The following is a 25,881-nucleotide window of genomic DNA, read 5'->3' as shown; positions in this document are numbered from 1 at the left end:
CATAATAAACTAGAACCCTATAAGACCTGTCAACACAGCATAATAAACTAGAACCCTATAAGACCTGTCAACACAGCATAATAAACTAGAACCCTATAAGACCTGTCAACACAGCATAATAAACTAGAACCCTATAAGACCTGTCAACACAGCATAATAAACTAGAACCCTATAAGACCTGTCAACACAGCATAATAAACTAGAACCCTATAAGACCTGTCAACACAGCATAATAAACTAGAATCCTATAAGACCTGTCAACACAGCATAATAAACTAGAACCCTATAAGACCTGTCAACACAGCATAATAAACTAGAACCCTATAAGACCTGTCAACACAGCATAATAAACTAGAACCCTATAAGACCTGTCAACACAGCATAATAAACTAGAACCCTGTAAGACCTGTCAACACAGCATAATAAACTAGAAGCCTGTAAGTGTTGTCAACACAGCATAATAAACTAGAACCCTGTAAGTGTTGTCAACACAGCATAATAAACTAGAACCCTATAATACCTGTCAACACAGCATAATAAACTAGAACCCTGTAAGACCTGTCAACACAGCATAATAAACTAGAACCCTGTAAGACCTGTCAACACAGCATAATAAACTAGAACCCTGTAAGACCTGTCAACACAGCATAATAAACTATAACCCTATAAGACCTGTCAACACAGCATAATAAACTAGAACCCTGTAAGACCTGTCAACACAGCATAATAAACTAGAACCCTATAAGACCTGTCAACACAGCATAATAAACTAGAACCCTATAAGACCTGTCAACACAGCATAATAAACTAGAACCCTGTAAGACCTGTCAACACAGCATAATAAACTAGAACCCTATAAGACCTGTCAACACAGCATAATAAACTAGAACCCTGTAAGACCTGTCAACACAGCATAATAAACTAGAACCCTATAAGACCTGTCAACACAGCATAATAAACTAGAACCCTATAAGACCTGTCAACACAGCATAATAAACTAGAACCCTATAAGACCTGTCAACACAGCATAATAAACTAGAACCCTATAAGACCTGTCAACACAGCATAATAAACTAGAACCCTATAAGACCTGTCAACACAGCATAATAAACTAGAACCCTATAAGACCTGTCAACACAGCATAATAAACTAGAACCCTATAAGACCTGTCAACACAGCATAATAAACTAGAACCCTATAAGACCTGTCAACACAGCATAATAAACTAGAACCCTGTAAGACCTGTCAACACAGCATAATAAACTAGAACCCTGTAAGTGTTGTCAACACAGCACAATAAACTAGAACCCTGTAAGTGTTGTCAACACAGCATAATAAACTAGAACCCTATAAGACCTGTCAACACAGCATAATAAACTAGAACCCTGTAAGACCTGTCAACACAGCATAATAAACTAGAACCCTGTAAGACCTGTCAACACAGCATAATAAACTAGAACCCTGTAAGACCTGTCAACACAGCATAATAAACTAGAACCCTATAAGACCTGTCAACACAGCATAATAAACTAGAACCCTGTAAGACCTGTCAACACAGCATAATAAACTAGAACCCTATAAGACCTGTCAACACAGCATAATAAACTAGAACCCTGTAAGACCTGTCAACACAGCATAATAAACTAGAACCCTGTAAGACCTGTCAACACAGCATAATAAACTAGAACCCTATAAGACCTGTCAACACAGCATAATAAACTAGAACCCTGTAATACCTGTCAACACAGCATAATAAACTAGAACCCTGTAAGACCTGTCAACACAGCATAATAAACTAGAACCCTGTAAGACCTGTCAACACAGCATAATAAACTAGAACCCTATAAGTGTTGTCAACACAGCATAATAAACTAGAACCCTATAAGACCTGTCAACACAGCATAATAAACTAGAACCCTGTAAGTGTTGTCAACACAGCATAATAAACTAGAACCCTATAAGACCTGTCAACACAGCATAATAAACTAGAACCCTGTAAGACCTGTCAACACAGCATAATAAACTAGAACCCTGTAAGACCTGTCAACACAGCATAATAAACTAGAACCCTGTAAGTGTTGTCAACACAGCATAATAAACTAGAACCCTGTAAGTGTTGTCAACACAGCATAATAAACTAGAACCCTATAAGACCTGTCAACACAGCATAATAAACTAGAACCCTATAAGACCTGTCAACACAGCATAATAAACTAGAACCCTGTAAGTGTTGTCAACACAGCATAATAAACTAGAACCCTGTAAGTGTTGTCAACACAGCATAATAAACTAGAACCCTATAAGACCTGTCAACACAGCATAATAAACTAGAACCCTATAAGACCTGTCAACACAGCATAATAAACTAGAACCCTGTAAGTGTTGTCAACACAGCATAATAAACTAGAACCCTGTAAGTGTTGTCAACACAGCATAATAAACTAGAACCCTATAAGACCTGTCAACACAGCATAATAAACTAGAACCCTATAAGACCTGTCAACACAGCATAATAAACTAGAACCCTATAAGACCTGTCAACACAGCATAATAAACTAGAACCCTGTAAGTGTTGTCAACACAGCATAATAAACTAGAACCCTGTAAGTGTTGTCAACACAGAATAATAAACTAGAACCCTATAAGACCTGTCAACACAGCATAATAAACTAGAACCCTGTAAGTGTTGTCAACACAGCATAATAAACTAGAACCCTGTAAGTGTTGTCAACACAGAATAATAAACTAGAACCCTATAAGACCTGTCAACACAGCATAATAAACTAGAACCCTATAAGACCTGTCAACACAGCATAATAAACTAGAACCCTGTAAGTGTTGTCAACACAGCATAATAAACTAGAACCCTGTAAGTGTTGTCAACACAGCATAATAAACTAGAACCCTATAAGACCTGTCAACACAGCATAATAAACTAGAAGCCTGTAAGACCTGTCAACACAGCATAATAAACTAGAACCCTGTAAGACCTGTCAACACAGCATAATAAACTAGAACCCTGTAAGACCTGTCAACACAGCATAATAAACTAGAACCCTATAAGACCTGTCAACACAGCATAATAAACTAGAACCCTGTAAGACCTGTCAACACAGCATAATAAACTAGAACCCTATAAGACCTGTCAACACAGCATAATAAACTAGAACCCTGTAAGACCTGTCAACACAGCATAATAAACTAGAACCCTGTAAGACCTGTCAACACAGCATAATAAACTAGAACCCTATAATACCTGTCAACACAGCATAATAAACTAGAACCCTGTAAGACCTGTCAACACAGCATAATAAACTAGAACCCTGTAAGACCTGCCAACACAGCATAATAAACTAGAACCCTGTAAGACCTGTCAACACAGCATAATAAACTAGAACCCTATAAGTGTTGTCAACACAGCATAATAAACTAGAACCCTATAAGACCTGTCAACACAGCATAATAAACTAGAACCCTGTAAGACCTGTCAACACAGCATAATAAACTAGAACCCTGTAAGACCTGTCAACACAGCATAATAAACTAGAACCCTGTAAGACCTGTCAACACAGCATAATAAACTAGAACCCTGTAAGTGTTGTCAACACAGCATAATAAACTAGAACCCTGTAAGTGTTGTCAACACAGCATAATAAACTAGAACCCTATAAGACCTGTCAACACAGCATAATAAACTAGAACCCTATAAGACCTGTCAACACAGCATAATAAACTAGAACCCTGTAAGTGTTGTCAACACAGCATAATAAACTAGAACCCTGTAAGTGTTGTCAACACAGCATAATAAACTAGAACCCTATAAGACCTGTCAACACAGCATAATAAACTAGAACCCTATAAGACCTGTCAACACAGCATAATAAACTAGAACCCTATAAGACCTGTCAACACAGCATAATAAACTAGAACCCTGTAAGTGTTGTCAACACAGCATAATAAACTAGAACCCTGTAAGTGTTGTCAACACAGAATAATAAACTAGAACCCTATAAGACCTGTCAACACAGCATAATAAACTAGAACCCTGTAAGTGTTGTCAACACAGCATAATAAACTAGAACCCTGTAAGTGTTGTCAACACAGCATAATAAACTAGAACCCTATAAGACCTGTCAACACAGCATAATAAACTAGAACCCTATAAGACCTGTCAACACAGCATAATAAACTAGAGCCCTATAAGACCTGTCAACACAGCATAATAAACTAGAACCCTATAAGACCTGTCAACACAGCATAATAAACTAGAACCCTATAAGACCTGTCAACACAGCATAATAAACTAGAACCCTATAAGACCTGTCAACACAGCATAATAAACTAGAACCCTATAAGACCTGTCAACACAGCATAATAAACTAGAACCCTATAAGACCTGTCAACACAGCATAATAAACTAGAACCCTATAAGACCTGTCAACACAGCATAATAAACTAGAACCCTATAAGACCTGTCAACACAGCATAATAAACTAGAACCCTATAAGACCTGTCAACACAGCATAATAAACTAGAACCCTATAAGACCTGTCAACACAGCATAATAAACTAGAACCCTATAAGACCTGTCAACACAGCATAATAAACTAGAACCCTATAAGACCTGTCAACACAGCATAATAAACTAGAACCCTATAAGACCTGTCAACACAGCATAATAAACTAGAACCCTATAAGACCTGTCAACACAGCATAATAAACTAGAACCCTATAAGACCTGTCAACACAGCATAATAAACTAGAACCCTATAAGACCTGTCAACACAGCATAATAAACTAGAACCCTATAAGACCTGTCAACACAGCATAATAAACTAGAACCCTATAAGACCTGTCAACACAGCATAATAAACTAGAACCCTGTAAGACCTATCAACACAGCATAATAAACTAGAACCCTGTAAGACCTGTCAACACAGCATAATAAACTAGAACCCTATAAGACCTGTCAACACAGCATAATAAACTAGAACCCTATAAGACCTGTCAACACAGCATAATAAACTAGAACCCTATAAGACCTGTCAACACAGCATAATAAACTAGAACCCTATAAGACCTGTCAACACAGCATAATAAACTAGAACCCTAATAAGACCTGTCAACACAGCATAATAAACTAGAACCCTGTAAGACCTGTCAACACAGCATAATAAACTAGAACCCTGTAAGACCTGTCAACACAGCATAATAAACTAGAACCCTGTAAGACCTGTCAACACAGCATAATAAACTAGAACCCTGTAAGACCTGTCAACACAGCATAATAAACTAGAACCCTATAAGACCTGTCAACACAGCATAATAAACTAGAACCCTATAAGACCTGTCAACACAGCATAATAAACTAGAACCCTATAAGACCTGTCAACACAGCATAATAAACTAGAACCCTGTAAGACCTGTCAACACAGCATAATAAACTAGAACCCTGTAAGACCTGTCAACACAGCATAATAAACTAGAACCCTGTAAGACCTGTCAACACAGCATAATAAACTAGAACCCTATAAGACCTGTCAACACAGCATAATAAACTAGAACCCTATAAGTGTTGTCAACACAGCATAATAAACTAGAACCCTATAAGACCTGTCAACACAGCATAATAAACTAGAACCCTATAAGACCTGTCAACACAGCATAATAAACTAGAACCCTGTAAGACCTGTCAACACAGCATAATAAACTAGAACCCTGTAAGTGTTGTCAACACAGCATAATAAACTAGAACCCTGTAAGTGTTGTCAACACAGCATAATAAACTAGAACCCTATAAGACCTGTCAACACAGCATAATAAACTAGAACCCTATAAGACCTGTCAACACAGCATAATAAACTAGAACCCTATAAGACCTGTCAACACAGCATAATAAACTAGAACCCTGTAAGACCTGTCAACACAGCATAATAAACTAGAACCCTGTAAGACCTGTCAACACAGCATAATAAACTAGAACCCTGTAAGACCTGTCAACACAGCATAATAAACTAGAACCCTATAAGACCTGTCAACACAGCATAATAAACTAGAACCCTATAAGACCTGTCAACACAGCATAATAAACTAGAACCCTATAAGACCTGTCAACACAGCATAATAAACTAGAACCCTATAAGACCTGTCAACACAGCATAATAAACTAGAACCCTATAAGACCTGTCAACACAGCATAATAAACTAGAACCCTATAAGACCTGTCAACACAGCATAATAAACTAGAACCCTATAAGACCTGTCAACACAGCATAATAAACTAGAACCCTATAAGACCTGTCAACACAGCATAATAAACTAGAACCCTATAAGACCTGTCAACACAGCATAATAAACTAGAACCCTATAAGACCTGTCAACACAGCATAATAAACTAGAACCCTATAAGACCTGTCAACACAGCATAATAAACTAGAACCCTATAAGACCTGTCAACACAGCATAATAAACTAGAACCCTATAAGACCTGTCAACACAGCATAATAAACTAGAACCCTATAATACCTGTCAACACAGCATAATAAACTAGAACCCTATAAGACCTGTCAACACAGCATAATAAACTAGAACCCTGTAAGACCTGTCAACACAGCATAATAAACTAGAACCCTATAAGACCTGTCAACACAGCATAATAAACTAGAACCCTATAAGACCTGTCAACACAGCATAATAAACTAGAACCCTATAAGACCTGTCAACACAGCATAATAAACTAGAACCCTATAATACCTGTCAACACAGCATAATAAACTAGAACCCTATAAGACCTGTCAACACAGCATAATAAACTAGAACCCTGTAAGACCTGTCAACACAGCATAATAAACTAGAACCCTGTAAGACCTGTCAACACAGCATAATAAACTAGAACCCTGTAAGACCTGTCAACACAGCATAATAAACTAGAACCCTGTAAGACCTGTCAACACAGCATAATAAACTAGAACCCTATAATACCTGTCAACACAGCATAATAAACTAGAACCCTATAAGACCTGTCAACACAGCATAATAAACTAGAACCCTATAAGACCTGTCAACACAGCATAATAAACTAGAACCCTGTAAGACCTGTCAACACAGCATAATAAACTAGAACCCTGTAAGACCTGTCAACACAGCATAATAAACTAGAACCCTGTAAGACCTGTCAACACAGCATAATAAACTAGAACCCTATAAGACCTGTCAACACAGCATAATAAACTAGAACCCTATAAGACCTGTCAACACAGCATAATAAACTAGAACCCTATAAGACCTGTCAACACAGCATAATAAACTAGAACCCTGTAAGACCTGTCAACACAGCATAATAAACTAGAACCCTGTAAGACCTGTCAACACAGCATAATAAACTAGAACCCTGTAAGACCTGTCAACACAGCATAATAAACTAGAACCCTATAAGACCTGTCAACACAGCATAATAAACTAGAACCCTATAAGACCTGTCAACACAGCATAATAAACTAGAACCCTATAAGACCTGTCAACACAGCATAATAAACTAGAACCCTATAAGACCTGTCAACACAGCATAATAAACTAGAACCCTATAAGACCTGTCAACACAGCATAATAAACTAGAACCCTATAAGACCTGTCAACACAGCATAATAAACTAGAACCCTATAAGACCTGTCAACACAGCATAATAAACTAGAACCCTATAAGACCTGTCAACACAGCATAATAAACTAGAACCCTATAAGACCTGTCAACACAGCATAATAAACTAGAACCCTATAAGACCTGTCAACACAGCATAATAAACTAGAACCCTATAAGACCTGTCAACACAGCATAATAAACTAGAACCCTATAAGACCTGTCAACACAGCATAATAAACTAGAACCCTATAAGACCTGTCAACACAGCATAATAAACTAGAACCCTATAAGACCTGTCAACACAGCATAATAAACTAGAACCCTATAAGACCTGTCAACACAGCATAATAAACTAGAACCCTATAAGACCTGTCAACACAGCATAATAAACTAGAACCCTATAAGACCTGTCAACACAGCATAATAAACTAGAACCCTATAAGACCTGTCAACACAGCATAATAAACTAGAACCCTATAAGACCTGTCAACACAGCATAATAAACTAGAACCCTATAAGACCTGTCAACACAGCATAATAAACTAGAACCCTGTAAGACCTGTCAACACAGCATAATAAACTAGAACCCTATAAGACCTGTCAACACAGCATAATAAACTAGAACCCTGTAAGACCTGTCAACACAGCATAATAAACTAGAACCCTATAAGACCTGTCAACACAGCATAATAAACTAGAACCCTATAAGACCTGTCAACACAGCATAATAAACTAGAACCCTATAAGACCTGTCAACACAGCATAATAAACTAGAACCCTATAAGACCTGTCAACACAGCATAATAAACTAGAACCCTATAAGTGTCCAGCGGTGGTGTAGGGTTAGAGGTTAGAGGTTAGAGGTTACCTGTCTGAAGAACTCCTCCAGAAGAGATGCTGTCCAGCGGTGGTGTAGGTCCCATGTCTTAGCTGGGTGGCTGATATCAGCTGTATGGAGCAGCAGAGACATGGCTTTGGGTTTATCAATCCTGGTGGACACACACACACACACACACACACACACACACACACACACACACACACACACACACACACACACACACACACACACACACACACACACACACACACACACACACACACACACACACACACACACACACACACACACACACACACACACACACGGTTAGATAGTTAACAGCAGAGATAGGGCTTTGGGTTTCTCAATTCTGGAGTAGGAGATACAGAGAGATAGAAGGGTAAATCCATGACATCCCAGCAGTCAGTCTGTATGTGTTGTAACAATGACAAGGTCAGAGTTCAGCAGTCAGTCTGTATGTGTTGTAACTATGACAAGGTCGAAGTTCATCCAGAATGTTGCATCAGAATGACTTGGACTCTTTATTTCTGAAATCTGCTGACTGGGAATCTTTTTGAATATTACCACTGTCTGTCCGTCCGTCCGTCCGCCCGCCAGTCAATATGTCCGTCCGCCCGCCCGCCAGTCCGTCCGTCCGTCCGTCCGTCCGTCTGTCTGTCTGTGTGTCATTGCAGCACTTTACCCAGGGCAGCAGTGGTTGGCACAATGTTTCATTCTACTCCACATATATGGGACAAATCACAACCCTGGATTAATAGAGTTTCTCTGGGTGTCTGTGTCTGTGCCTGTGTCTGTGTCTGTGTGTATATGTGTTCAAGGTGAATAAGTTCCATCAATGTCACTCAACATGTATCTCTCACTCAGACCCAGTCTTAATACAGCAGCTCAACAAACATCATGTTGACTGATCGCTAGTCACGGCTGAAGGTTACAGGAACTAATCGAGGATCAGGACAGTGGTGACAGAGGAGAGGACAGGAACTAATAAAGGATCAGGACAGTGGTGACAGAGGAGAGGACAGGAACTAATAGAGGGTCAGGACAGTGGTGACAGAGGAGAGGACAGGAACTAATAGAGGATCAGGACAGTGGTGACAGAGGAGAGGACAGGAACTAATAGAGGGTCAGGACAGTGGTGACAGAGGAGAGGACAGGAACTAATAGGATCAGGACAGTGGTGACAGAGGAGAGGACAGGAACTAATAGGATCAGGACAGTGGTGACAGAGGAGAGGACAGGAACTAATAGGATCAGGACAGTGGTGACAGAGGAGAGGACAGGAACTAATAGAGGATCAGGACAGTGGTGACAGAGGAGAGGACAGGAACTAATAGAGGGTCAGGACAGTGGTGACAGAGGAGAGGACAGGAACTAATAGGATCAGGACAGTGGTGACAGAGGAGAGGACAGGAACTAATAGAGGGTCAGGACAGTGGTGACAGAGGAGAGGACAGGAACTAATAGGTTCAGGACAGTGGTGACAGAGGAGAGGACAGGAACTAATAGAGGATCAGGACAGTGGTGACAGAGGAGAGGACAGGAACTAATCGAGGATCAGGACAGTGGTGACAGAGGAGAGGACAGGAACTAATAGAGGATCAGGACAGTGGTGACAGAGGAGAGGACAGGAATGGGGGAGGAGATTTAGATGAATAGAAGATCGGGAGGCTGTTAAGTCTCACCCCTCCGGTTGCTGGAGAAAGTTCTTCATATGTTTCAGCTGCTGGAAGTGGCAGGACATGTCTGTAGCCAGAACCATCTGTACCACCAGGCCCCTCAGCTCTCTACAGACAGACAGACAGACAGACAGACAGACAGACAGACAGACAGACAGACAGACAGACAGACAGACAGACAGACAGACAGACAGACAGACAGACAGGCAGGCAGGCAGGCAGGCAGACAGACAGACAGACAGACAGGCAGGCAGGCAGGCAGGCAGGCAGGCAGGCAGGCAGGCAGACAGACAGACAGACAGACAGACAGACAGACAGACAGGCAGGCAGGCAGGCAGGCAGGCAGGCAGGCAGGCAGACAGACAGACAGACAGACAGACAGACAGACAGACAGACAGACAGACAGACAGACAGACAGACAGACAGACAGACAGACAGGTTAGGGTTAGAGAGAGGAGCAGGACATGTCTATAGTCAGAACCATCTCTCCTACCAGACCTCTCAGCTCTCTGGGGAGACATACATACATTGTCGAGAAGGAACCTGCAAGTAAGCATTTCATTGGACGTATGCCATTCATGTCCTTCACAACTAATAAAACGTGGAATATGTTATTACATGTTATTACACTCCTATTACATGTTATTACACTCCTATTACTACAATTACATATTAATACATGCCTATTACATGTTATTACATGTTATTACTCTCCTACTACTCCTATTAAATGTTAATACACTCCTGTTACTCCTATTACATGTTTATTACACTCATATTACTCCTATTACATGTTATTACACTCATATTACTCCTATTACATGTTATTACACTCATATTACTCCTATTACATGTTATTACACTCATATTACTCCTATTACATGTTATTACACTCATATTACTCCTATTACATGTTATTACACTCATATTACTCCTATTACATGTTTATTACACTCATATTACTCCTATTACATGTTATTACACTCATATTACTCCTATTACATGTTATTACACTCATATTACTACTATTACATGTTATTACACTCATATTACTCCTATTACATGTTATTACACTCATATTACTCCTATTACATGTTATTACACTCATATTACTACTATTACATGTTATTACACTCATATTACTCCTATTACATGTTATTACACTCATATTACTCCTATTACATGTTATTACACTCATATTACTACTATTACATGTTATTACACTCATATTACTCCTATTACATGTTATTACTCTCATATTACTACTATTACATGTTATTACACTCATATTACTCCTATTACATGTTATTACACTCATATTACTCCTATTACATGTTATTACACTCCATTACTCCTATTACATGTTTATTACATGTTATTAATGTCTCACCTCCAGTCGTCTTTAGACAGGTTGTATAGTATGTTGATCTCATCATCGTCCTGTAGGAGGCGGTATGCAGCACTGACATGGTGGCTCTCTAGGACAGACTGGTCATTGTACAGGATCGCTGTGTCTGATCTGGAGACACGTTCATAGTGTCACATAACATCTTTTCTTCAATTGAGATACACTGAATTACTATCATATTTAACTCTGTGTGGCTTTCATCGTCTCTTTCTAATCAGGGACTGATTCAGACCTGGGATGGACCCGTTAGATGGTCTGGATCTGTTATATCAGTCATCTATTACCTGGTCTGGATCTGTTAGATCAGTCATCTATTACCTGGTCTGGATCTGTTAGATCAGTCATCAGTTACCTGGTCTGGATCTGTTAGATCAGTCATCAGTTACCTGGTCTGGATCTGTTAGATCTGTCATATATTACCTGGTCTGGATCTGTTAGATCAGTCATCTATTACCTGGTCTGGATCTGTTAGATCAGTCATCTATTACCTGGTCTGGATGTGGAAATTGTTGGTGGTTCCAGTGTGTTCGTAGTCGTGAACCGCTGCTGCAAAGATCATCGCAAAGATCTCTAGCTCGGTCAACCAATGCTGCGTCCAACAGACACCGTAGAAAGAGACCATAAAGAAAGAAAAGAAAGGGAGAAGAGGGTGTGGAAATGACAAACGTAACAGTTGAACATTACATACTGTTCTATCAGTCTCCTGTTCTATCAGCCTCCTGTTCTATCAGTCTCCTGTTCTATCAGTCTCCTGTTCTATCAGTCTCCTGTTCTATCAGTCTCCTGTTCTATCAGCCTCCTGTTCTATCAGCCTCCTGTTCTATCAGTCTCCTGTTCTATCAGTCTCCTGTTCTATCAGCCTATCAGTCAGTTGAACATTATATCCTGTTCTATCAGTCTCCTGTTCTATCAGTCTCCTGTTCTATCAGTCTCCTGTTCTATCAGTCTCCTGTTCTATCAGCCTCCTGTTCTATCAGTCTCCTGTTCTATCAGTCTCCTGTTCTATCAGTCTCCTGTTCTATCAGCCTCCTGTTCTATCAGCCTACTGTTCTATCAGTCTCCTGTTCTATCAGTCTCCTGTTCTATCAGTCTCCTGTTCTATCAGTCTCCTGTTCTATCAGTCTCCTGTTCTAGCAGTCTCCTGTTCTATCAGTCTCCTGTTCTATCAGTCTCCTGTTCTATCAGTCAGTTGAACATTATATCCTGTTCTATCAGCCTCCTGTTCTATCAGCCTCCTGTTATATCAGTCTCCTGTTCTATCAGTCTCCTGTTCTATCAGTCTCCTGTTCTATCAGTCTCCTGTTCTATTAGTCTCCTGTTCTATCAGCCTATCAGTCAGTTGAACATTATATCCTGTTCTATCAGTATCCTGTTCTATCAGCCTCCTGTTCTATCAGTCTCCTGTTCTATCAGTCTCCTGTTCTATCAGTCTCCTGTTCTATCAGTCTCCTGTTCTATCAGCCTCCTGTTCTATCAGTCTCCTGTTCTATCAGTCTCCTGTTCTATCAGTCTCCTGTTCTATCAGCCTCCTGTTCTATCAGTCTCCTGTTCTATCAGTCTCCTGTTCTGTCATAAATATCATAAATGTCATATAAAAATGTACATAGACTCCAGCCAACATAGTCATAGACTGTTCTCTCTGCTACCGCACGGCAAGCGGTACCGGAGCGCCAAGTCTAGGTCCAAGAGGCTTCTAAACAGCTTCTACCCCCCAAGCCATAAGACTGCTGAACATCAGGCTTCTCAACAGCTTCTACCCCCCAAGCCATAAGACTCCTGAACATCTAGTCAAATGGCTACCCAGACTATTTGCATTGCCCCCCCAACCCCCCCTCCCCCACACCGCTGCTACTCTCTGTTGTTATCATCAATGCATAGTCACTTTAATAACTCTACCTACATGTACATTATACCTCAACTAACCAGTGCTCCCGCACATTGACGCTGTACCGGAATCAACCTGTATAAAGTCTCGCTATTGTTATTTTACTGCTGCTCTTTAATTACTTGTTACTTTTATTTCTTATTCTTATCCGTATTTAAACTGCATTGATGGTTAGGGGCTCATAAGTAAGCATTTCACTGTAAGGTCTACTACACCTGTTGTATTCAGCATTTCACTGTAAGGTCTACTACACCTGTTGTATTCAGCATTTCACTGTGAGGTCTACTACACCTGTTGTATTCAGCATTTCACTGTAAGGTCTACTACACCTGTTGTATTCAGCATTTCACTGTAAGGTCTACTACACCTGTTGTATTCAGCATTTCACTGTGAGGTCTACTACACCTGTTGTATTCAGCATTTCACTGTGAGGTCTACTACACCTGTTGTATTCAGCATTTCACTGTAAGGTCTACTACACCTGTTGTATTCAGCATTTCACTGTAAGGTCTACTACACCTGTTGTATTCAGCATTTCACTGTAAGGTCTACTACACCTGTTGTATTCAGCATTTCACTGTAAGGTCTACTACACCTGTTGTATTCAGCATTTCACTGTAAGGTCTCCTACACCTGTTGTATTCAGCATTTCACTGTGAGGTCTGCACCTGTTGTATTCAGCATTTCACTGTAAGGTCTACTACACCTGTTGTATTCAGCATTTCACTGTGAGGTCTACTACACCTGTTGTATTCAGCATTTCACTGTGAGGTCTATTACACCTGTTGTATTCAGCATTTCACTGTAAGGTCTACTACACCTGTTGTATTCAGCATTTCACTGTAAGGTCTACTACACCTGTTGTATTCAGCATTTCACTGTGAGGTCTACTACACCTGTTGTATTCAGCATTTCACTGTGAGGTCTACTACACCTGTTGTATTCAGCATTTCACTGTAAGGTCTGCACCTGTTGTATTCAGCATTTCACTGTAAGGTCTGCACCTGTTGTATTCAGCATTTCACTGTGAGGTCTGCACCTGTTGTATTCAGCATTTCACTGTAAGGTCTACCTACACCTGTTGTATTCAGCATTTCACTGTGAGGTCTACTACACCTGTTGTATTCAGCATTTCACTGTAAGGTCTACACCTGTTGTATTCAGCCTTTCACTGTGAGGTCTACTACACCTGTTGTATTCATCATTTCACTGTGAGGTCTACTACACCTGTTGTATTCAGCATTTCACTGTAAGGTCTGCACCTGTTGTATTCAGCATTTCACTGTAAGGTCTACTACACCTGTTGTATTCAGCATTTCACTGTAAGGTCTACTACACCTGTTGTATTCAGCATTTCACTGTAAGGTCTACTACACCTGTTGTTTTCAGCATTTCACTGTGAGGTCTACTACACCTGTTGTATTCTGCATTTCACTGTGAGGTCTACTACACCTGTTGTATTCAGCATTTCACTGTGAGGTCTACACCTGTTGTATTCAGCATTTCACTGTGAGGTCTACTACACCTGTTGTATTCAGCATTTCACTGTGAGGTCTACACCTGCTGTATTCAGCATTTCACTGTAAGGTCTACACCTGCTGTATTCAGCATTTCACTGTGAGGTCTACACCTGTTGTATTCGGCGCATTTGACAAATACATTTTGATTTGATTTGATCAAGCGAGCCATTGCCAGTAAAAGGGGTTTTCACATGCCAAATAAAGACAGACAAGCACAGCACACAGGCTGAGTTCAATGTGAAATGTGGACGCGGAGAGCCGTTGGTAAAGAGACGGGCATTAAACTGGGTGTGCTAAAAGTGGGTGTTGACATAGCAGCAGTGATAAAACAGCAGTACCCAAGTTGTTTGAAGGGGTGGGTAAGCTACACAAAGAAGATCAACCGACATGTAACATCAGTAACACAGACCTGTAGGTGTGTACCATTCCACCTGAGAGAAGCTGTGTACCAGTAACACAGACCTGTAGGTTTGTACCATTCCACCTGAGAGAAGCTGTGTACCAGTAACACAGACCCGTAGGTTTGTACCATTCAACCTGAGAGAAGCTGTGTACCAGTAACACAGACCTGTAGGTGTGTACCATTCCACCTGAGAGAAGCTGTGTACCAGTAACACAGACCTGTAGGTGTGTACCATTCCACCTGAGAGAAGCTGTGTACCAGTAACACAGACCCGTAGGTTTGTACCATTCCACCTGAGAGAAGCTGTGTACCAGTAACACAGACCTGTAGGTGTGTACCATTCCACCTGAGAGAAGCTGTGTACCAGTAACACAGACCCGTAGGTTTGTACCATTCAACCTGAGAGAAGCTGTGTACCAGTAACACAGACCCGTAGGTTTGTACCATTCCACCTGAGAGAAGCTGTGTACCAGTAACACAGACCTGTAGGTGTGTACCATTCCACCTGAGAGAAGCTGTGTACCAGTAACACAGACCCGTAGGTTTGTACCATTCCACCTGAGAGAAGCTGTGTACCAGTAACACAGACCCGTAGGTTTGTACCATTCCACCTGAGAGAAGCTGTGTACCAGTAACACAGACCCGTAGGTGTGTACCATTCCACCTGAGAGAAGCTGTGTACCAGTAACACAGACCTGTAGGTGTGTACCATTCCACCTGAGAGAAGCTGTGTACCAGTAACACAGACCTGTAGGTGTGTACCATTCCACCTGAGAGAAGCTGTGTACCAGTAACACAGACCCGTAGGTTTGTACCATTCCACCTGAGAGAAGCTGTGTACCAGTAACACAGACCCGTAGGTTTGTACCATTCCACCTGAGAGAAGCTGTGTACCAGTAACACAGACCCGTAGGTTTGTACCATTCAACCTGAGAGAAGCTGTGTACCAGTAACACAGACCCGTAGGTTTGTACCATTCAACCTGAGAGAAGCTGTGTACCAGTAACACAGACCCGTAGGTTTGTACCATTCAACCTGAGAGAAGCTGTGTACCAGTAACACAGACCCGTAGGTGTGTACCATTCCACCTGAGAGAAGCTGTGGACTGGAGAGAGTGGATGGTGCCACACTGTGGGTGAATCCAGTAGTGGATGGTGCCACACTGTGGGTGAATCCGGTAGTGGATGGTCCCACACCGTGGGTGAATCCGGTAGTGGATGGTGCCACACTGTGGGTGAATCCGGTAGTGGATGGTGCCACACTGTGGGTGAATCCGGTAGTGGATGGTGCCACACAGTGGTAACCGGTAGTGGATGGTCCCACACCGTGGGTGAATCCGGTAGTGGATGGTGCCACACCGTGGGTGAATCCGGTAGTGGATGGTCCAACACCGTGGGTGAATCCGGTAGTGGATGGTACCACACTGTGGGTGAATCCGGTAGTGGATGGTCCCACACCGTGGGTGAATCCGGTAGTGGATGGTCCCACACCGTGGGTGAATCCGGTAGTGGATGGTGCCACACCGTGGGTGAATCCGGTAGTGGATGGTCCCACACCGTGGGTGAATCCGGTAGTGGATGGTACCACACCGTGGGTGAATCCGGTAGTGGATGGTACCACACCGTGGGTGAATCCGGTAGTGGATGGTGCCACACCGTGGGTGAATCCGGTAGTGGATGGTGCCACACCGTGGGTGAATCCGGTAGTGGATGGTCCCACACCGTGGGTGAATCCGGTAGTGGATGGTCCCACACCGTGGGTGAATCCGGTAGTGGATGGTGCCACACCGTGGGTGAATCCGGTAGTGGATGGTGATACACAAGACGGCGACATAAGACTGTCTGGACATGAGACAAGCAAACACAGCAATCAAACGTGGCAGGTAGCCAATCCCTACAGTAGATGAACTTCTGCAAGGAATGAATGGGTCTGTCAAGTTCAGTAAACTGGATCTTAAATGGGGCTACCATCAGTTGGAGCTAACACGAGTTGAGAGGCATAGCGCTAGAGGCAACGTTTGCAACGTTTGCAGTGCATAATGGGATACACATATTTGGAGTTTCATCGGCGAGCTAAAGGTATCAACATGAAATCACAACAGCACCCGCAGGCATCGAGGGGATGGAGAAAATATTGGATGACATCGTCAACAGGATGAATAAGTGTGCACTGACTTGCAACTCAGAGCGGTGTCAGTTCAACATGGACAAGTTGGTGTTTATGGACATGCTACTCTCACAGAAGAGCATCGGTCCCACAGCTGAAAGACTATGAGAGCAGTGGTCGAGACCAAGGAGGACAGCTGGAAGACTATGAGAGCAGTGGTCGAGACCAGGGAGGACAGCTGGAAGACTATGAGAGCAGTGGTCGAGACCAGGGAGGGCAGCTGGAAGACTGAGAGCAGTGGTCGAGACCAGGGAGGACAGCTGGAAGACTATGAGAGCAGTGGTCGAGACCAGGGAGGACAGCTGAAAGACTATGAGAGCAGTGGTCGAGACCAAGGAGGACAGCTGGAAGAATATGAGAGCAGTGGTCGAGAACAGGGAGGACAGCTGGAAGACTGAGAGCAGTGGTGGAGACCAAGGAGGACAGCTGGAAGACTATGAGAGCAGTGGTCGAGACCAAGGAGGACAGCTGGAAGACTATGAGAGCAGTGGTCGAGACCAAGGAGGACAGCTGGAAGACTATGAGAGCAGTGGTCGAGACCAGGGAGGACAGCTGAAAGACTATGAGAGCAGTGGTCGAGACCAGGGAGGACAGCTGAAAGACTATGAGAGCAGTGGTCGAGGCCAAGGAGGACAGCTGAAAGACTATGAGAGCAGTGGTCGAGACCAGGGAGGACAGCTGGAAGACTATGAGAGCAGTGGTCAAGACCAGGGAGGACAGCTGGAAGACTATGAGAGCAGTGGTCGAGGCCAAGGAGGACAGCTGAAAGACTATGAGAGCAGTGGTCGAGACCAGGGAGGACAGCTGGAAGACTTAGAGAGCAGTGGTCGAGACCAAGGAGGACAGCTGGAAGACTATGAGAGCAGTGGTCGAGACCAAGGAGGACAGCTGGAAGAGTATGAGAGCAGTGGTCGAGACCAGGGAGGACAGCTGGAAGACTATGAGAGCAGTGGTCGAGACCAAGGAGGACAGCTGGAAGACTATGAGAGCAGTGGTCGAGACCAGGGAGGACAGCTGAAAGACTATGAGAGCAGTGGTCGAGACCAGGGAGGACAGCTGAAAGACTATAAGAGCAGTGGTCGAGACCAGGGAGGACAGCTGAAAGACTATGAGAGCAGTGGTCGAGGCCAAGGAGGACAGCTGGAAGACTATGAGAGCAGTGGTCGAGACCAAGGAGGACAGCTGGAAGACTATGAGAGCAGTGGTCGAGACCAGGGAGGACAGCTGGAAGACTATATGAGCAGTGGTCGAGGCCAAGAAGGACAGCTGAAAGACTATGAGAGCAGTGTTCGAGACCAAGGAGGACAGCTGAAAGACTATGAGAGCAGGGTCGAGACCAAGGAGGACAGCTGGAAGACTTAGAGAGCAGTGGTCGAGACCAGGGAGGACAGCTGAAAGACTATGAGAGCAGTGGTCGAGACCAGGGAGGACAGCTGGAAGACTATGAGAGCAGTGGTAAAGACGAGGGAGGACAGCTGAAATACTATGAGCGCAGTGGTCCATACCAAGGAGGACAGCTGGAAGAGTATGAGAACAGTGGTCGAGACCAGGGAGGACAGCTGAAAGACTATGAGAGCAGTGGTCAAGACCAGGGAGGACAGCTGAAAGACTATGAGAGCAGTGGTCGAGACCAGGGAGGACAGCTGGAAGACTATGAGAGCAGTGGTCGAGACCAAGGAGGACAGCTGGAAGACTATGAGAGCAGTGGTCGAGACCAGGGAGGACAGCTGAAAGACTATGAGAGCAGTGGTCGAGACCAGGGAGGACAGCTGAAAGACTATGAGAGCAGTGGTCGAGACCAGGGAGGACAGCTGAAAGACTATGAGAGCAGTGGTCGAGACCAAGGAGGACAGCTGAAAGACTATGAGAGCAGTAGTCGAGACCAGGGAGGACAGCTGAAAGACTATGAGAGCAGTGGTCGAGGCCAAGAAGGACAGCTGAAAGACTATGAGAGCAGTGTTCGAGACCAAGGAGGACAGCTGAAAGACTATGAGAGCAGGGTCGAGACCAAGGAGGACAGCTGGAAGACTATGAGAGCAGTGGTCGAGGCCAAGAAGGACAGCTGAAAGACTATGAGAGCAGTGGTCGAGGCCAAGAAGGACAGCTGAAAGACTATGAGAGCAGTGTTCGAGACCAAGGAGGACAGCTGAAAGACTCTGAGAGCAGGGTCGAGACCAAGGAGGACAGCTGGAAGACTATGAGAGCAGTGGTCGAGACCAAAGAGGACAGCTGGAAGACTATGAGAGCAGTGGTCGAGACCAGGGAGGACAGCTAAAAGACTATGAGAGCAGTGGTCAAGACCAAGGAGGACAGCTTGAAGACTATGAGAGCAGTGGTCGAGGCCAAGGAGGACAGCTGAAAGACTTAGAGAGCAGTGGTCGAGACCAAAGAGGACAGCTGGAAGACTATGAGAGCAGTGGTCGAGACCAGGGAGGACAGCTGAAAGACTATGAGAGCAGTGGTCGAGACCAGGGAGGACAGCTGAAAGACTATGAGAGCAGTGGTCGAGACCAAGAAGGACAGCTGAAAGACTATGAGAGCAGTGGTCGAGACCAGGGAGGACAGCTGGAAGACTATGAGAGCAGTGGTCGAGACCAGGGAGGACAGCTGGAAGACTATGAGAGCAGTGGTAAAGACGAGGGAGGACAGCTGAAAGACTATGAGAGCAGTGGTCAAGACCAAGGAGGACAGCTGAAAGACTATGAGAGCAGTGGTCGAGACCAAGGAGGACAGCTGGAAGACTATGGGAGCAGTGGTCGAGACCAGGGAGGACAGCTGAAAGACTATGAGAGCTGTGGTCGAGACCAGGGAGGACAGCTGGAAGACTTAGAGAGCAGTGGTCGAGACCAAGGAGGACAGCTGGAAGACTATGAGAGCAGTGGTCGAGGCCAAGAAGGACAGCTGAAAGACTATGAGAGCAGTGGTCGAGACCAGGGAGGATAGCTGAAAGACTATGAGAGCAGTGGTCGAGGCCAAGAAGGACAGCTGAAAGACAATGAGAGCAGTGGTCGAGACCAGGGAGGACAGCTGAAAGACTATGAGAGCAGTGGTCGAGACCAGGGAGGACAGCTGAAAGACTATGAGAGCAGTGGTCGAGACCAGGGAGGACAGCTGAAAGACTATGAGAGCAGTGGTCGAGACCAGGGAGGACAGCTGAAAGACTATGAGAGCAGTGGTCGAGACCAGGGAGGACAGCTGGAAGACTATATGAGCAGTGGTCGAGGCCAAGAAGGACAGCTGAAAGACTATGAGAGCAGTGGTCGAGACCAGGGAGGACAGCTGAAAGACTATGAGAGCAGTGGTCGAGACCAGGGAGGACAGCTGAAAGACTATGAGAGCAGTGGTCGAGACCAGGGAGGACAGCTGGAAGACTATATGAGCAGTGGTCGAGGCCAAGAAGGACAGCTGAAAGACTATGAGAGCAGTGGTCGAGACCAGGGAGGACAGCTGAAAGACTATGAGAGCAGTGGTCGAGACCAGGGAGGACAGCTGAAAGACTATGAGAGCAGTGGTCGAGACCAGGGAGGACAGCTGAAAGACTATGAGAGCAGTGGTCGAGACCAGGGAGGACAGCTGGAAGACTATGAGAGCAGTGGTCGAGACCAGGGAGGACAGCTGAAAGACTATGAGAGCAGTGGTCGAGACCAGGGAGGACAGCTGGAAGACTATGCGAGCAGTGGTCGAGACCAGGGAGGACAGCTGAAAGACTTAGAGAGCTGTGGTCGAGACCAAAGAGGACAGCTGGAAGACTATGAGAGCAGTGGTCGAGACCAGGGAGGACAGCTGAAAGACTATGAGAGCAGTGGTCGAGACCAGGGAGGACAGCTGGAAGACTATGCGAGCAGTGGTCGAGACCAGGGAGGACAGCTGAAAGACTTAGAGAGCTGTGGTCGAGACCAAAGAGGACAGCTGGAAGACTATGAGAGCAGTGGTCGAGACCAGGGAGGACAGCTGAAAGACTATGAGAGCAGTGGTCGAGACCAGGGAGGACAGCTGAAAGATTATGAGAGCAGTGGTCGAGACCAGGGAGGACAGCTGGAAGACTATGAGAGCAGTGGTCGAGACCAGGGAGGACAGCTGAAAGACTTAGAGAGCAGTGGTCGAGACCAAGAAGGACATCTGGAAGACAATGAGAGCAGTGGTCGAGACCAAGGAGGACAGCTGAAAGACTATGAGAGCAGTGGTCGAGACCAAGGAGGACAGCTGGAAGACTATGAGAGCAGTGGTCAAGACCAGGGAGGACAGCTGAAAGACTATGAGAGCAGTGGTCGAGACCAGGGAGGACAGCTGGAAGACTGAGAGCAGTGGTGGAGACCAGGGAGGACAGCTGGAAGACTATGAGAGCAGTGGTCGAGACCAGGGAAGACAGCTGGAAGACTATGAGAGCAGTGGTCAAGACCAGGGAGGACAGCTGAAAGACTATGAGAGCAGTGGTCGAGACCAGGGAGGACAGCTGGAAGACTGAGAGCAGTGGTGGAGACCAGGGAGGACAGCTGGAAGACTATGAGAGCAGTGGTCGAGGCCAAGGAGGACAGCTGAAAGACTATGAGAGCAGTGGTCGAGACCAGGGAGGACAGCTGAAAGACTATGAGAGCAGTGGTCGAGACCAGGGAGGACAGCTGGAAGACTATGAGAGCAGTGGTCGAGACCAGGGAGGACAGCTGGAAGACAATGAGAGCAGTGGTCGAGACCAAGGAGGACAGCTGGAAGACTATGAGAGCAGTGTTCGAGACCAAGGAGGACAGCTGAAAGACTATGAGAGCAGGGTCGAGACCAAGGAGGACAGCTGGAAGACTTAGAGAGCAGTGGTCGAGACCAGGGAGGACAGCTGGAAGACTATGAGAGCAGGGTCGAGACCAAGGAGGACAGCTGGAAGACTATGAGAGCAGTGGTCGAGACCAAAGAGGACAGCTGGAAGACTATGAGAGCAGTGGTCGAGACCAGGGAGGACAGCTGGAAGACTATGAGAGCAGTGGTCGAGACCAAGGAGGACAGCTGGAAGACTATGAGAGCAGTGGTCGAGACCAAGGAGGACAGCTGGAAGACTATGAGAGCGGTGGTCGAGACCAAGGAGCAAGAGGCTGCATCAGAGGTTTGTAGCTTTCTAGGGTTAGCAAGCTACCGCAGTAGTTTCATTCCCCAGTTCTCTACACTCTCAGAGCCTCTACAGAAGTTAACCAAGAAGGATACAACATTCCACTTTGGACTGGAACAGAAGAAGGAAATTCAGACATTGACAGAGAACTGACTTTATCAAAAATGCTCCCACAAAAGTAATAGCAGACGCAGGACCAGCAGGCCTAGGAGCTGTGCTTGTGCAAGAACAACACAGAGAAATGGATCCAGTCTGTTATGTTGCACTCTGTCAGAGTGTGAACGCAGATATTCACAAACTGAGAGTTTGAGGCTTCACCTGTATGTATAGTCTGGGCTGGTGAAAGGGTTCACCTGTATGTATAGTCTGGGCTGGTGAAAGGGTTCACCTGTATGTATAGTCTGGGCTGGTGAAAGTCTTCACCTGTATGTATAGTCTGGGCTGGTGAAAGGCTTCACCTGTATGTATAGTCTGGGCTGGTGAAAGGGTTCACCTGTATGTATAGTCTGGGCTGGTGAAAGGCTTCACCTGTATGTATAGTCTGGGCTGGTGAAAGTCTTCACCTGTATGTATAGTCTGGGCTGGTGAAAGGCTTCACCTGTATGTATAGTCTGGGCTGGTGAAAGTCTTCACCTGTATGTATAGTCTGGGCTGGTGAAAGGCTTCACCTGTATGTATAGTCTGGGCTGGTGAAAGGGTTCACCTGTATGTATAGTCTGGGCTGGTGAAAGGCTTCACCTGTATGTATAGTCTGGGCTGGTGAAAGTCTTCACCTGTATGTATAGTCTGGGCTGGTGAAAGGCTTCACCTGTATGTATAGTCTGGGCTGGTGAAAGTCTTCACCTGTATGTATAGTCTGGGCTGGTGAAAGGCTTCACCTGTATGTATAGTCTGGGCTGGTGAAAGGCTTCACCTGTATGTATAGTCTGGGCCGGTGAAAGGCTTCACCTGTATGTATAGTCTGGGCTGGTGAAAGGGTTCACCTGTATGTATAGTCTGGGCTGGTGAAAGGGTTCACCTGTATGTACACGGCAGGGAACTTGATCTAGTGATTGATCATCAGGTGTTACAGGCGATTTACAGTCCTCACTCAAAGCCATACACTCGCATCAAACGGTGGGTGCTGAGATGCCAACCCTATGACTTTTGTGTTGTCCACATACCAGGGAAAAACAACATCGCTGACCCTCTGTCCCGTCTACTTGGAGAGACTGCAGTGAAAGACTGACCCTCTGTCCCGTCTACTTGGAGAGACTGCAGTGAAAGACTGACCCTCTGTCCCGTCTACTTGGAGAGACTGCAGTGAAAGACTGACCCTCTCAAATAAAATGAAAGTGTATTTGTCACGTGCGGAATACAATAGGTGTAGTACACCTTACCGTGAAATACTTCCTGACAAGCCCTTAACCTCTACAGCAGGTAATCCCAAAATAAAAATGTGATTCACATTTAAAAAAATAACAAAACAATTTTGTTTAAAACATTTTTTCACAAGAAAGGATATTTTTTAAGTACTGGATAGCTTTGTGACATCAAATGAATTTTGGTGGTCAAAATGTGGAATCTGTACTGATGGCACAAAAGCCATGACAGGGAGACATAGTGGAGAGGTAACGCGTGCTCCAGACGCCACTTGGGTACACTGCAGCATCCACCGAGAGGCTCTTGCTGCCAAGGGAACGCCTGACAGCTTGAAAGACGTTTTTGACACTACAGTGAAAATGGTTCACTTTGTTAAAGCAAGGCCCCTGAACTCTCGTGTATTTTCTGCACTATGCAATGATATGGGCAGCGACCATGTAACGCGTTTACAACATACAGAAGTGCGCTGGTTATCAAGGGGCAAAGTATTGGCACGTTTTTTTTATTGAGAGATAAGCTTAAAGTTTTCTTGACTGACCATAATTTCCCCTACCATAAGACTCCTGAACATCTAGTCAAATGGCTACCCAGACTATTTGCATTGCCCCTCTTTTACGCTGCTGCTACTCTGTTATTATCAATGCATAGTCAATTTAATAAATCTACCTACATGTACATACTACCTCAATTACTTTGACTAACCTGTGCCCACGCATATTGACTCTGTACCGGTACCCCACATTGACTCTGCCATCTTTATGTAATACATGTATCACTAGCCACTTTAAACTATGCCACTTTATGTTTACATACCCTACATTACTCATCTCATATGTATATACTGTACACTATACCATCTACTGCATCTTGCCTATGCCGTTCTGTACCATCACTCATTCATATATCTTTATGTACATATTCTTTATCCCTTTACACTTGTGTGTATAAGGTAGTAGTTGTGGAATTGTTAGGTTAGATTACTTGTTGGTTATTACTGCATTGTCGGAACTAGAAGCACAAGCATTTCGCTACACTCGCATTAACATCTGCTAACCATGTGTATGTGACAAATAAAATTTGATTTGATTTGATTTGATTTATTGTGGAAGGGGGTCAAATAAGAGCTGTTTCAACAAGTGGACTGGGCTGAGGCCAATGAGTTGTTTACTGCGCGGTCAGGCGGGGGCGCCGTTCCTTCTTTTTCTTCTGAAATGAATACGCTCTTGTCCGGTTGGTATATTATTGAAGATTTATTATAAAAAGACCCTAAGGATTGATTGTAAACATCGTTTGACATGTTTCTACAAACTGTAATGGAACTCTTTTGACTTTTCGTCTGGATTTAGCGCTCGCGCATTGTGACTTTGGAAGAGTGAACTAAACACGAAAACAAAATGGAGGTATTTGGACATAAATATGTAATCGAACAAAACGAACATTTCTTGTGGAAGTGGGAGTCCTGGGAGTGCATTCCGACAAAGATCAGCAAAGGTAAATGAAGATTTATAATGCTATTTCTGACTTTTGTTGATTCCACAATTTGGCGGGTAACTGTATGGCTTGCTTTGGTGGCTGAACGCTGTACTCAGATTATTGAATATTGTGCTTTTGCCGTAAAGCTTTTTTGAAATCTGACACAGCGGTTTCATTAAGAACAAGTTTATCTTTAATTCTGTGTAAAACATGTATCTTTCATCAAAGTTTATGATGAGTATTTCTGTTATTTGATGTGGCTCTGCAATTTCTCTGGATGTTTGGAGGCATTTCTGAACATGGCGCCAATGTAAACGGAGGTTTTTGGATATAAATATGAACTTTATCGAACAAAACGTACATGTATTGTGTAACATTGAATCCTGGGAGTGTCATTTGATGAAGATCGTC

General features: G+C 44.1%; 1 protein-coding gene across 1 annotated transcript in view; it reads right to left on the bottom strand.

Annotated features, from left to right (window-relative positions):
• Positions 1-25,881, bottom strand: part of LOC139559549 (dual specificity calcium/calmodulin-dependent 3',5'-cyclic nucleotide phosphodiesterase 1C-like) — a 45,923-nt gene that overhangs the window by 18,399 nt on the left and 1,643 nt on the right. The window contains exons 3-6 of the mRNA XM_071375639.1: positions 12,055-12,155; positions 11,549-11,677; positions 10,165-10,266; positions 8,507-8,627 (exon numbers count right to left, since the gene is read on the bottom strand). Coding sequence (XP_071231740.1) covers positions 8,507-8,627; positions 10,165-10,266; positions 11,549-11,677; positions 12,055-12,155 — 453 coding nt within the window. The remainder of the gene's footprint in view (positions 1-8,506; positions 8,628-10,164; positions 10,267-11,548; positions 11,678-12,054; positions 12,156-25,881) is intronic.

The sequence above is a fragment of the Salvelinus alpinus genome, chromosome 30 (genome assembly GCF_045679555.1).
Source record: "Salvelinus alpinus chromosome 30, SLU_Salpinus.1, whole genome shotgun sequence".
Lineage (NCBI taxonomy): Eukaryota > Metazoa > Chordata > Actinopteri > Salmoniformes > Salmonidae > Salvelinus > Salvelinus alpinus.
The sequence above is the reverse complement of the archived record's forward strand: the minus strand, read 5'-3'. Positions and strand labels throughout refer to the sequence as shown.